Source organism: Bos taurus, chromosome 6 (genome assembly GCF_002263795.3).
Source record: "Bos taurus isolate L1 Dominette 01449 registration number 42190680 breed Hereford chromosome 6, ARS-UCD2.0, whole genome shotgun sequence".
NCBI classification, from domain to species: domain Eukaryota; kingdom Metazoa; phylum Chordata; class Mammalia; order Artiodactyla; family Bovidae; genus Bos; species Bos taurus.
Genome location: NC_037333.1, coordinates 11,954,893 through 11,969,993, shown reverse-complemented (window position 1 = coordinate 11,969,993; position 15,101 = coordinate 11,954,893). Strand labels below are relative to the sequence as shown.

Below are 15,101 nucleotides of genomic sequence, written 5' to 3'. Positions count from 1 at the left end.
AGATAAGGCTCACCAAAGACTAAGACCTAATCACAGGACTATAGAACACTTCCCCTCCCCCAACACCTTACCAATACATTACTAAAGGTCCACTAACCACAATTCCTTTTACTTAGTACATCACATCCATCTTCCAACAAAAAAATATAAGACGTACCAAAAGGCAAAAAGCCCATTTTAAGAAACTTCCCCAGTAGCTCAGATGGTAAAGAATCAGCTTGCAGCAATTCCTGCAGCTCAATTATGAAAAATAAAAGACCCAATCAAAAAGTGGGCCAAAGAACTAAGCAGACATTTCTCCAAAGACGACACACAGATGGCTAACAAACACATGAAAAGATGCTCAACATCACTCATTATCAGAGAAATGCAAATCAAAACCACAATGAGGTACCATTTCACACCAGTCAGAATGGCTGTGATCCAAAAGTCTACAAGCAATAAATGTTGAAGAGGGTGCGGAGAAAATGGAACCCTCTTACACTGTTGGTGGGAATGCAAACTAGTATAACCACTATGGAGAACAGTCTGGAGATTCCTTAAAAAACTGGAAATAGAACTGCCTTATGACCCAGCAATCCCACTGCTGGGCATACACACCAAGGAAACCAGAAGGGAAAGAGACACGTGTACCCCAATGTTCATCGCAGTACTGTTTATAATAGCCAGGACATGGAAGCAACCTAGATGTCCATCAGCAGATGAATGGATAGGAAAGCTGTGGTACATATATACAATGGAGTATTACTAAGCCATTAAAAAGAATACATTTGAATCAGTTGAAATGAGGTGGATGAAACTGGAGCCTATTACACAGAGTGAAGTAAGTCAGAAAGAAAAACACCAATACAGTATACTAACGCATATATATGGAATTTAAAAAGAAGGTAACTATAACCCTGTATGGGAGACAACAAAAGAGACACAGATGTACTGAACAGTCTTTTGGACTCTTTGGGAGAGGGCGAAGGTGGGATGATATGGGAGAATGGCATTGAAACATATAAAATATCATATGTGAAACGAATCACCAGTCCAGGTTTGATGCATGATACAGGGTGCTCAGGGCTCGTGCACTGGACGACCCAGAGGGATGGGAAGGGGAGGGAGGTGGGAAGCAGGTTCAGGATGGGGAACACGTATAAACCCGTGGCGGATTCATGTCAATGTATGGCAAAACCAATACAATATTGTAAAGTAAAATTAATTAATTAATTAATTAAAAAAACAAAAAAAAAGAATCGGCTTGCAATGCAGGAGACCCAGGTGCAATCCCTGGGTCAGGAAGATCTGCTGGAGGAGGGAATGGCTACCCACCCCAGTATTCTTGCCTGGAGAATCCCATGGATGAGGAAACTGGTAGGCTACAATCCATGGGTTGCTAATTAAGAGTTGGACATGACTGAGCAACTAAACATGCACACATGCAAGAAACTTAACAAGAAGCAGACCCAAAATCAGATGTGGCAGGAATGTTAGAATTAAAAGACCAGAAATTTTAAAAACTATTATTCATAGGTTAAAGACATTAATGGAAAAAAGTAGACAACATGCAAGAATGTATAGGTAATGTAAGCAGAGAGATGAAAATTCTGAGAACAAAAAAGAAACACCAGGATAAAAAAGAAAACATTGTAACAATAATGAAGAATACCACTGATGAACTCATTAGTAAACTGGACCCAGTTGAGGACAGAATCTCTGTTTGGGGAAATGACAATAGAAACTTCCAAAAGAAGAAAAAAATGTGGAGGATAACAGTAAGAATATGGGAAGGAACAGTAACCAATATGGTACATATTAATTCAAATATATCAATAATCACTTTCCAGATACATGAAAAGAGACTGTCAGAGTGGATCAAAAAAAGGCACAAATAACCACAGTCAGTAAGCAATTCACTATGATTATAAAGACACATACAGATTAAGACTAAAACAATGGAGAATTATATGTCCTACTAACACTACGCAAAAGAAAGTGAGAATATTTATATCAATATCAGAGTAGACTTCCAGGCAAGGAAAATTATCAGAGAAAAAGAGGGGCATCACTTAATGACAAAGGGGTCAACATTCCAAGAATATGTAACAATTCTTAATGTGCATATGCCTAACAATACAACACCAAAATATATGACAAACACTTACGTGAGTATTACTACTCCTGTTTCTTTTGCTTTCCATTTGCATGGAATATCTTTTTCCATCCCCTAACTTTGCAAGGCAATCCAACCAGTCAATCCTAAAGGAAATCAGAAATATTCACAGGAAGGACTGATGTGGAAGCTGAAACTCCAATACTTCGGCCACCTGATGCAAAGAGCTGACTCATTTGAAAAGACCCTGATGCTGGGAAAGATTGAGGGCAGGAGAAGGGGACAACAGAGGATGAGATGGTTGGATGGCATCACCGACTCAATGGACATGAGTTTGAGTAGACTCCAGGAGTTGGCAATGGACAGGGAGGCCTGGCGTGCTGCAGTTCATGGGATAGCAAAGAGTCGGACACAACTGAGAGACTGAACTGACTGAGTTGAACTTTCAGCATGTATGTGTCCTTAGGTTTGAAGTGCATCACTTGTAGGCAGCATATACACAGGTCTCGTCTCTATATCCACTTAGCCAGTCTGTGTCTTTTGGTTGGGGCTTTTAATCCATTTACATTTAAGGTAGTTATTGATATATACGTTTCTACTGCCATTTTCTTAATCATTTAGGATTTGTTTTTGTGGGTCTTTTCTTCTCTTATTTTTTCCTGCTAGAGAAGTTCTTTTAGCTTTTGTTGTAAGGCTGGTTTGGTGGTGCTGAATTCTCTTAGCTTTTGACAAACACTGATAGAACTGTAAGAAAAAACTGGTGAATCCACTACTGCAGTTGGAGAGTTTAACACCTGTCTATCAGAAATGGACTGACCCATCAGACAGAAAATCATTAAGAACATAGCTGAACTCAAGAGCACCATAAATCAACTGGATATAACTGAGATGTATAGACTACTTCATCTAACAACAGTATAATACACATCTTTTCCAGCCCATATGGAACATTCACCAAGACAGATGACATCCTGGGTCATAAAACACGCCTTAACAAGTTTAGAAGGTTAGTAATCACACAAGGTCTGTTCTCAGAGTACAGTGAATTAAACTAGAAAACAGTAACAGAAAGAAAACTGAAAGATCCAAATACTAGGAGATTAAAAAAGACCTAAGTCAAAGAAGAAATCACAAGAGAGGATTTAAAATATTTTGAATTAAATGCAAATGAAATATAGAACTTATCAAAATTTGTGGGATTAACTATATATAGGGAAATTTATAACACTGAATGCAACTTCAGAAAGGAAGACATAAAATTAATACTCTAAGCTTCCACTAGGAAATAAGACAAAGAAGAGCAAATTAAATGCAAAGTAAGATGAAGTAATAATAAAAATTGGAGCAGAAATCAATAGAATTCAAAGTAAGAATTCAACAGAAGAAATCAACAATAGCAAAAAAGTTAGTTCTTTGAAAAGATCAATTCAACAGATAAATTTACTATGATAAAAAGAGAGAAGACATAAATTATTAATATGAGAAATGAAGGAGCAGACATTATTACAGATATCACAGATATTAAAAGAATAATAAAGGAATATTATGAGTAACTCTATGCTCACATATTCAATAACTCAGATGAAATGGATCAATTCTTTGAAAGACACAATCGGCCAAACGTGCACAAGAAGAAATAGACAACAGACAATCTGAATAGTCCTATCTAATAAGGAAACTGAATCAATAATTAATAACCTTCCAAAACAGAAAGCAGATGGATTCACTGGTAAGTTATACCAAACACTTAAAGGAAGAAATGAAACCACTTCTTTACAATTTGTTCCAGAAAACAGAAGCAGAGTGAACACACCGCAACACATTCTATTAGGCCACCATTACTCTAAATATCAAAATCAGATAAAACTTCTACAAGGAGGGAAAATTTAGGCTGATATCCCTCATGAACACAGATAAAAAGATCCTCAACAAAATATTAACAAACTGAATACAACAATGAATAAAAAGAATTATTCACCACAAGCAAAAGAAATTTATTTCAAATATGCAAGGCTGGTTTAACATTCAAAAATCAAGGTTATCCATCAATTACATCGACAGGCAAGAACAGTAAAATCACATAATCGTATCAGTTGATGCAGAAAAAGCATCCAACAAAATTCAGCACCCATCCATAACAGCAATTATTAGTAAACTAGCAACAGTTCCCCAACTTCATAAAAAACATTTTAATAATACCACAAGCTAACATCATATTTAACCGTGAGAAACATGAAATTTTCCCACTGAAATCAGGAACAAGGCAAAGATGTCCTCTTTCATCATCCCTTTCTGACAGAGTAGAAGTCCTCGCTAATGTAATCAGATAAGAAAAGGAAACAAATGGTATACAAACTGGGAAGGAAGAAATAAAATGGTCTTTATTCACAGATGACATGATTGTCTATGGAGAAAAACCCTAAAGAATTGACAACAAAATTCCTGAACTAATATAAGCAGGATAAAAGGTTAACATGCAAAAATCTATAGCTTTCCTACATGCCAGAAATGACCAAGTGAAATTTATATTAAAAACACTTTACCATTTACATTTTATTCCCTAAAAGTGAAATACTTAGATACAAGTCTAATAAAATATGTAAAAGATTTTTATAAGGAAACTACAAAACTCTGATAAAGACAAAAATAACTAAATAAATGAAGAGATATTCCTTGTAGATGAGTAGGAGGTCAAGATGACAGTTTTTCCCAACTTAATCAACATAATCCCAATCAAAATCCATCAAGTCCTTTTGTGGATATCAAAAACACGATTTTAAAGTTTATGTGGAGAGCCAAAAGACCAAGCATAATCAATGTAATATTTAAAGAGAACAATGACACACTCACACCACCGACTTGAAGACTTACAATAAAGCTATATCCGAATAAAGAAAGTGTGGTATTAATGAAAGAATAAGCACAGATTACAAGAAAATAAAGCCCAGAAATGAACAAATATAAATGTAGTCTCTCATCTTTGACAAAAGAGCAAAGGCAATACATTAGAGAAAAGAGACTCCTGAACAAATGATGCTGGAACAGACACATATTAAAAAAAAAAGAAGAAAGAAAAACCTAAATCTAGACCTTACATCCTTCACAAAAATTAACTCAAAATGAGTCACAGACCTAAATGTAAAACTAACTATATAAATAGAACTATAAAAATCCTGGAAGATAACATAGACTATCTGGCTGACCTTAGACATGGGGATGGCTTTTAGATACAACATCAAAGGCATGATCCATTAGAGAAACAATTGATAAGGTTAACTTGATTAAAAATTTTAAAATTCTGCTCTGCAGAAGACACTGTCAAGAAATGAGAAGACAAGTTATAGACTGGGAAAAATATTTACAAAAACATCTGATGAAGGACTGTTATCCAACTATACCAAGAATTCTTAAAACTGAACAATAAGAAAATGAACAATCTGACTTAAAAATTGGCAAAAGATCTGAAGGATACCTCACCAAAGAAGATAAGCAGATGGAAAATAAGCATATGAAAAGATGCTCCACACCACATGTCACTAGGCATTTGCAAATTAAAACAAGATAACCCCTACACATCCATCAGTGTGGTCAAAGTCCAAAACACTGACAACCTTAAGTTCTAGCAGGATATGGAGCAACAGGAACTCTGCATTCACTGCTGATGGGAATGCAAAGTAATGCTGCTGCTGCTAAGTTGCTTCAGTCGTGTCCGACTCTGTGCGACCCCATAGACGGCAGCCCACCAGGCTCCTCTGTCCCTGGGATTCTCCAGACAAGAATACTAAAGTGGGTTGCCATTTCCTCCTCCAATGCATGCATGAGTGCTAAGTCGCTTCAGTCGTGTCCGACTCTGCGTGACCCCATAGACGGCAGCCCACCAGGCTCCTCTGTCCACAGGATTCTCTAGGCAAGAATATTGGAGTGGGTTGCCATTTCCTTCTCCAATCAAAATGATACATCCACTTTAAAAGACAGTTTGGCAGACTGTGTGGATCACAATAAACTGTGGAAAATTCTGAAAGAGATGGGAATACCAGACCACCTGACCTGCCTCTTGAGAAATCTGTATGCAGGTCAGGAAGCAACAGTTAGAACTGGACATGGAACAACAGACTGGTTCCAAATAGGAAAAGGAGTACGTCAAGGCTGTATATTGTCACCCTGCTTATTTAACTTATATGCACAGCACATCATGAGAAATGCTGGACTGGAAGAAACAAAGCTGGAATCAAGGTTGCCGGGAGAAATATCAATAACCTCAGATATGCAGATGACACCACCCTTATGGCAGAAAGTGAAGAGGAACTAAAAAGCCTCTAGATGAAAGTGAAAGTGGAAAGTGAAAAAGTTGGCTTAAAGCTCAATATTCAGAAAACGAAGATCATGGCATCTGGTCCCTTCACTTCATGGCAAATAGATGGGGAAACAGTGGAAACAGTGTCAGACTTTATTTTTCTGGGCTCCAAAATCACTGCAGATGGTGACTGCAGCCATGAAATTAAAAGACGCTTACTCCTTGGAAGGAAAGTTATGACCAACCTAGATAGCATATTCAAAAGCAGAGACATTACTTTGCCAACAAAGGTTCGTCTAGTCAAGGCTATGGTTTTTCCTGTGGTCATGTATGGATGTGAGAGTTGGACTGTGAAGAAGGCTAAGTGCTGAAGAATTGATGCTTTTGAACTGTGGTGTTGGAGAAGACTCTTGAGAGTCCCTTGGACTGCAAGGAGATCCAACCAGTCCATCCTAAAGGAGATCAGCCCTGGGATTTCTTTGGAAGGAATGATGCTAAAGCTGAAACTCCAGTACTTTGGCCACTTCATGTGAAGAGTTGACTCACTGGAAAAGACTCTGATGCTGGGAGGGATTGGGGGCAGGAGGAGAAGGGGACGACAGAGGATGAGATGGCTGGATGGCATCACTGACTCGATGGACGTGAGTCTGGGTGAACTCTGGGAGTTGGTGATGGACAGGGAGGCCTGGCGTGCTGCGATTCATGGGGTCACAAAGAGTCGGACACGACTGAGCAACTGAACTGAACTGAAACATACTCTTACCATAAAATCCAGTAATTGTTTTCCTTGGTATTTACCCAAAGGAGCTGAAAACTTAAGTCCACACAAAAACCTGCACATGGATGTTTACAGCAACTTTATTCATAACTGCCAAAACTCAGAAACAACCAAGATGTCCTTCAGCAGGAAGTTGGATGAACAAACTGCAGCTCATCGCCGGAATTATTATTCAGTGCTAAAAAGATACGAACTATCAAGACATGAAAAAACATGGAGGAAACATAAATATATATAGCTAAGTGGAAGAAGCCTATCTGAAAAGGTTACATGCTATATGATTCCAACCATGACTTTCTAGATAAGGCAAAACTATGGAGACAATGTAACAATTAGTTGTTTCTAGTCAGAGAGAAGGGTGACATGAATAGTTGGAGCACAGAGGATTTTTAAGACAATGAAATTATTCTGGATTAAACTACCAAAAAAACCCAGTCAGTGTACAATACCACAAGTAAACCCCAATGAAAACTATGGACTTCGGGCAATAATGATGGGTCACTGTAGAGCCCTCAACTGCAACAAATACACCACTGTGTGTGGGAAGTCAACAGTGTTATGCATGTTTGGAGATAGGGCTATTTTCTGGGAATTTTCAGAAACTTCTGCTCATCTTTGCTTTGAACCCAAAACTCCTCTAAAAAGATATCTTATTAAAAGTATAATAGTTAAAAGTTTCCAAAAGTCCCAAATTGCATAATGTTTTCCCTACTTTATAAAGACAAATATGGGAATTGATATAGTCTCAAGAAAATCCAGATTTACATTAAAGAATGAAAATTAATTAAAGTGAACAAATGAAACAGCGATTAGTCCTTTGGCATTTAACACAATTATCCCTGACAATAATTCTAAAGAAGCATCAGATGATATTCATTTGAAGAGCCTCCTTCCTCCTGTACGTTGTCAACTAAAAAGTACTCATGAAACGAGGTTGCATCTTATCCCACACAAACTCGGTGTCTGTTAACATTAAAGAATTATGATGTGTGGTGAAAGGGTTGAGTTTGCCACCTTGGAGCAGCACCATAATACATGAGAAAAGTTGAGTGTTAGTTTTTAGCCTTTTACTCAGAAAGGAATCAAAAGCATATGAGTGTCTCTACCCCTTTCTATTCAAAGTACAGGATGTCAGTCATTTAAAATGTTTTTTGTTTTTTCCTAAAAAATGCACAGGCATACCCCCTGAAATACTGCAGGCTCTGTTTCAGACCACCACAATAATGCGAATATCACAGTAAAGCAAGTCACATGAGTTTTTTGGTTTCCTAGTGCATGTAAAAGTTATGTTTGTATTATTCTGTAGTCTTTTAGGTGTCCAATAGCATTATGTCCTAAAAGAAAGAACACACCTTAATTAAAAAATACTTTATTGCTTAAAAATGCTAACCTGAGCCTTCATCAAGACATAATTCTTTTGCTGGTGGAGGGTTTTGAAACACTGTGAGAATTATCAAAATGTGGCACAGATATATAAAGTAAACAAATGTTGTTCGAAAAAAATGAGACTGATAAACTTGCTGGATGCAGGGCTACATAAATCTTCAACTTGTAAAAAATGCATTTTCTTTGAAGCACAATAAAGCAAAGTAATAAAGCAGGGTATGCTTGGAACACAATCATTACCATTTTATTAATTCTCCAAGAAATAGAACACTGAAATTATTTAGTATAACCTTGTGAAACCTGTATTTTCCCATCACTGAACTTCTACAGTTCTAGAATTATAGCTTTCTGCTGGAATGGACATTAAATTTCATTTTAATAATAGCCAATATGTTTTGATTTAAACACAATTCTGTTTTTGAAAACAGATAAAAAAATACAATAACTTACAGCATCCAGAGTTTCTTTGACATTAAAATACCCTCCATTTTAAGTCAACTGACTGTTTCTTACATATAAACTCCCAACTAAAAGCAAAATTCCACAGACTCAACTTTGTTCTAAAAAATATTTTCAGACAGATTTTACAGTCATCCCTCAAGATCTGTGGGAATTCCCAGCAGATACTAAAATCTGAGCATGCTCAAGTCTCTTACATAAAATGGTATCCTACTTTGCTTTGTGCTAGTTGCTCAGTCATGTCCAACTCTGCAACCACATGGACTGTAGCCTGCCAGGCTCCTCTATCCATGGAATTTTCCAGGCAAGAGCACTGGAGTAGGGTGCCGTTTCCTACTCCAGGGGATCTTCCCGACCCAGACAGCAAACCTGTGTCTCTTGTGTACCCATGTCTCTTATGTCTCCTGCATTGGCAGGCGGATTCTGTACCAAGAGCGCCACCTGGGAAGTGCCATACTATACATATATTCTCCATTATACTTTAAACCATCTCTTGATTACTTATAATACCTAATAAAATGCAAATACTTATAGTTGCCAGCTGCAATAAATTCAAGTTTTGCTTTTTTGACCTAAGATTGGTTGAATTTTGGGATGTCGAACCTGAGGATATGGAAGGTCCACAGTACCTTTTTACTTTATTCCTACCAACACCTTATACATTTCAGGGACTTACTATCATCCACCTGGATGTTAGTAGACCAGGGTTCATCACGTTCACTCTTTTCTTCAATATGTGTACGTGGCACAATATCATGGCACAAGGCAGCCTATGCTATAATTATTGATTTATTTTCTTTCTCTTGACAGGACTTTAACCTAGAGACTTGTTCTCAAGTACTGTTTTACAACAGAAAATAGTCTTCCACAGTTTGCTTTCACATTTTGGTCTGAGTGTGAAATTATTTTGCTACTATTGTTTGTTATCTACAGTGTTCTAGAGATGTAAATTAAAGGAAATATTATGCTTAGTAGGTTTTAAGGCAGATAAAATTTTCTGTGAATAAAAACAAAAGGTATTCAGAAAAAAAATTAAAACTAGCCCTTCACCTTCCAAAAGAATTAATACTCATTGGAAAACATATGCCTTGTGAAATACTGGAGAGTATTATCAGCATAATAGAATTTTACCACATTACCATAAAAATGACCAAGTGACTAGGAGTATATACCAGATGTTTTAAGACACTATGAAACTTGTTATATTTGTGTGTGTGTTGTAAATTCTGCTGACCTGTTGGTTATATAACCAAAATATTCTAGTATGTGATAAAATGCAAGAATATTTAGTTATGTTTTCTCGAAGGCAAAAAGTGGTCATCTGCCTTCCCTCCAACCAGCTCATCTGCAGAGCCTCGTGCAGAGTGACTACATACCGAGTGTTCCTTCAGCTCCCCACTATACGGGGTGTATTTTGAAAATTTTTAGCACTGTAATTTGAAATTTGTAAAAATTAAAAATATACATGTTTTCCTAACAACCACAAAACATGCAATTTGACCAGGACTTCGGACGAGTACATATATGATAAAATAGGGCAGGAGGACAAGGCACAGCATCTCTCAGAGTATTTCTTTTTGAATTTATCTAAATGGGGCATTTATTTTAAAATGCTCAAAAACACTGCTTTCTTCCTCTCTAAAGCATTAGACAAAGTATCTTGCTCTTAGCAGGCATCTATCACATATTTAATAAATAGAATTTCTTATCTGGGGACAAAAACACAAATGCTTTAAAACAGAGGGAAAAAAGTACTTCACGTACGAAGATGTGTGTTCGCTAGGGGAAAAAATTGTTCTTTTCAAAGACACAATGATATCATTTTTCTCCAATAGTTAGGACTCGTAAGAAATTTCCTAATATTTAAAAATGGCATCAGGAGTTCCATTAATTCTACCAGAAATCTCAAATGGATGCAAAAAGCATTCTGGCTTCATAGAACAGAAAAGAACTTAAACGTCTAACAAGTTTTTCATCTGGTCCCATGGCCTCATTCTATTTGAGAAAAATGAAGCTTAGAGAAAAGAATGTAAAATGTTTAGCCCCAGGTAGCTCTGAGCCTGAAACTTAAATCTTTCCATTCTGGGTCAGCAGGCTTTCCAGTAAGCCTTAATTATTCTCTTAAAATATTTACCTAAGAGTGTGATGTTTCTATACTTCATTGTGTATATTCACCCACCAAACACACAATACAGATCTCTTCTGACATGCAGTTCCTGAAAATATTAAGTCATATTCAAATGACTGCCCTTGTCAAAGCCTTATTAGCCATCAGTCCTAGAAATGGACTGGATCTGCTCTATTTCCTAAGGCCGATGGCTCTGCCTTTAGGCCCCTCCCTGAGGACTAGAATTCTAGCTCCATTACTTCACTGTCTTACCTTCCCTTAGATTTCAGATAAACCCACATCTCTTGCCACCCGGAGTTGCTGAGGTGTGCCTAAAAACCAGCTAGGGACAGACCTTGAGGAATATGATTCTAAAAAAATAAAGCAGTTCAGTATTTGCTGTGAAGATATCTTCACTTTCATGAAGGCCTTTCGCACTGATTCCTGAGTCTATTTGCAAAACTGACTATTAATACTTTGTAGTTGGAAACTAAGGACAGATACTTGAATAAAAAATGTAAATAATAGCAAAAAGAAACTAAGAACTCATGGCCCTTTCTGTTCTGCTTTTTAGAAAAGGAGAAGTATTCCACTAGAAGAAGCCTCAACACACCTATAAAAATAGAACTTCCCATTAGATTCTGAATAGCTGACATTCCACAGGAAGTATGCACAAGTACCACACTGCCAAAACCATCATCAAAAGGACAAACACAGAGAACATTCCATCTTTAGGAATTTAAGTAGTTATTTTATCTTGGAACTGATTGGCAAAGTAACTTCCAGTTTTTTCCATAAGTATTTCATCGATATCTTTAAGATTATACTTTTCTTAACTATGTTTTAAATGTGCATTTTTCTAAAGCTACTTTTCTTCTCCCTAGAATACCACCACAAATAGAGGATTATTTATATCTGTTATAATCTCTTTTTACTCACTGAACATCTATACTTTTAGCTATTGTTTTCCAATTGTCTCTAAAGCTTGATGCTAACTTACTGGACTGTGTTTAACTAGTTTATTAATCTCACTTACTGGAAAAGGATTTTGATGAGAATTGTTGATAACTCTCCTCTTAAACTTTAAACATTGAAGAATAATTGCAACACATTTCATAGTAACAGCAGACATGTCTGGGTTCCTATCCCCAATAAGCAAGACTTCCCTTCCTGCTATGGACTGAACTTATGGTTGGTCAATGCCAATTGCTATTATTCTATCCCCTTTAATACTACTTGGTTCAGATATGTGCATCAGAAGCAATTCTAAACAATAATGCACTATCAGATATCTTCTGAGGGACTGCTGGGAAAGGTTTTCCTGATAAATAAAAATATATAAATGGGATTAATATTCCCTTTTTTCCCCTGCCTTCGCAAGTCACCATGGTAGCTGAAATGAGGCACCAAATGTGAGAACGTAAGAGGTATCTGAGAGTGAGGATAAACCCACAAACTACAAGGAACAGACTGAAAGATGGAATGATCTTGGTTTTTTAAAGACATCATTGGAGGACTGAACTAACCAAACCTAGTATTAACCTGTCATTAGACACATTTTAGATGAAATGATATTTTTTTCTTATCTATTCCCCAAATATCCCAATAAATGCTCGAGAGTAGTTCATCATATGAATGCACTATAATTAAGAAAACTGATTCTCCATTATTGGATCCTTAAGTTGGTTTTCTTCCCCCTCTTCCCAGCCTCCTATAAAGAACAATGCAATAAACATCTTTCAAGCTTTATCTGAATTTAGAGTAACAAGTTTCCATGGACATTGTTCCAAGAACCAAAATTACTAAGTTATGCAATACAGACATTTTTGATTTGGAGTATCAATTTGATTTTCAGAAAGTATATTCTTATTTAACCCCAAGAAGTATTGTGTGTGGCCTGTCTCACTATATCCCATTCAGCCAGGTGGGATGCTATGGAGTGCTTCCCAAGAGCATGGTTTTCCCTTTATTCTTATTAATAGAACCTTGGTCTCTAATTCTTAGTGTAAGTAAATTTTGGTGTTTCCATTCTTCTTGCCAGTGACTGGTGAGGGGCAGGCATGTGACCTAGTCCTGGCCCATGAGGTGAAAAATGGAAGGTTTACTAGATGAATTGTTCATTCTTAAAAAAAAATACGGTACAATATCTTCCAGTTTAGGTTACCATGTCTGCATGTAGTAAGTTGAACCATGCCAGTCTGAGAACAAGACAGTGAGCTGGGGTAAAAGATGGGAGTTTGATGATGTTGTAGAACCCCTGAAATAACACACCTCAAGGGTTCTTGAGTCTTCTTTTTATGTAAGATAGTTACAAATACTTTTACAAATTCAATGGAAAATTATACTTATGTACACTGAGGTGCATCATTGTTCACTCAGTTTACATTGTACATTGTAAACTGAGAACTACTTATGAGATCACAATGAACAATCCCAAAGGAAACCCTCTTAACTATTTCCCTTAGGAAGATTAACTTAAATTTTAAATAAACGATGCTGAGTATTCACCTTTTTTCAAAAGAATTACATTTGAAAATATTATCAGGTCATTAATTTGGACTCCTACTTGGAGAAAAAATGATCTTTAACTCAAAATCTTCAAATAAATAGCAAAAAACACACCAAACACAAAGTATGCTGTACTTACAAATCAAACACCAAGTAATGGAAGCCCTCTTCTGATATGCTGTCATGAAGTCGCACTAAAACGGAAGAAAAAAGGAAAAAGAGAAGACAGTTTGTGTTATATGTATGCCAACAATCAACTTTAAGCCAGGCATTGAATAGGCATCTGTCTCCTAAATTAAAATGTGAGCAACACTATTTTAGCCTCTGATGAGTCAGAATCCTTTATTAGCAGGGCTTGGGTTCACACAGATCCTAGGTTTAAGTTCTGATTCTGATAATTATTAACTGTGTGATCTTAAGCAAATTAATTAACTTGCAAAGATAACAATACCTACACTTTACAGAAAGGTTGAGAATATTAAATAAAGGTAAAATAATTTGCATACTGCCATGTGAAAATTAAACATTAATAATTGCTATATCTCTGTATGTTCAAAGTTAACAGGCTTTAGGCCATTCGACCTCTGAGAGCCTCTCCCTGCCATTCCCTTTGCTATCATCCTAGTTCAGGTCTTCAGGAGACTAGCAAGTGGTCTCCTTGCCTCTGCTCACCCTTTTTTCTGGGGAATTTCTATATAGCACTCCCCAGCTAACCTGTCAAAACAGTTTTTTTTTATTACGCTACTTCTAAAGTCAAGTCACCAAAATCCATTTAACAAGTCATCAGTCAAAAATGTAAAGCTAGATGGGGGAGAATGGATGCATGTACATGTATGGCCGAGTCCCTTCGCTGTTCACCTGAAACTGCCACAACGTTGGTAACCGCCTAGACTCTAATACGAAAGGAAAAGTTTAAAGTTTTAAAGATGTACAGCTAGAACTTTTAATAAGATAATCTACTAGTTCCTCAAATTAATACTTTAAATTTTTTCAGAGAGCTAAACAGAGAGAAACAGAGAGAAACCAAAGTTTCTCTCTTTTGAATTTAAATGTGCTCATTGTTTACTGCAAAATAACCACACATGTAAAACTCTCGTACTGTTCTTCTTTCTATTTATTTCAAATAAGCCCCCTGACTCCCCCAACTCACCCCCATAGATGGTAAATTCTTCCTATTTATATAATCACTTAGGGTAGCTTGGCTTTCACTGGGAGCAACAGAGGCCAGGAAAAGCAACCAACTCATAGGACACAATGCTTTTCAAAGGTCACCACAAAAGGATCATGACGTCGATTAATATTGTGACTTGTCCTTAGTATGATCCTGGTGCAGTGATGACCACCATATGGAAAATGTGGTTTCACTAGGACACACACTGTCACACAAGCTACAGTAATCCACAAAGGGAGTCTGTAGTACTCATGAAACTCCCAAGCCCACAGGCTTAGTAGAATGTCCATTCTTTATAAT

General features: G+C 36.8%; 1 protein-coding gene across 31 annotated transcripts in view; it reads right to left on the bottom strand.

Annotated features, from left to right (window-relative positions):
• CAMK2D (calcium/calmodulin dependent protein kinase II delta) overlaps window positions 1–15,101 on the bottom strand; it is a 308,358-nt gene that overhangs the window by 138,183 nt on the left and 155,074 nt on the right. For all 31 annotated transcript variants that reach the window (XM_005207624.4, XM_010805904.3, XM_059887553.1 and 28 more), the window contains 1 exon segment: window positions 13,770–13,824. In XM_005207624.4, the coding sequence (XP_005207681.1) occupies window positions 13,770–13,824 (55 nt within the window).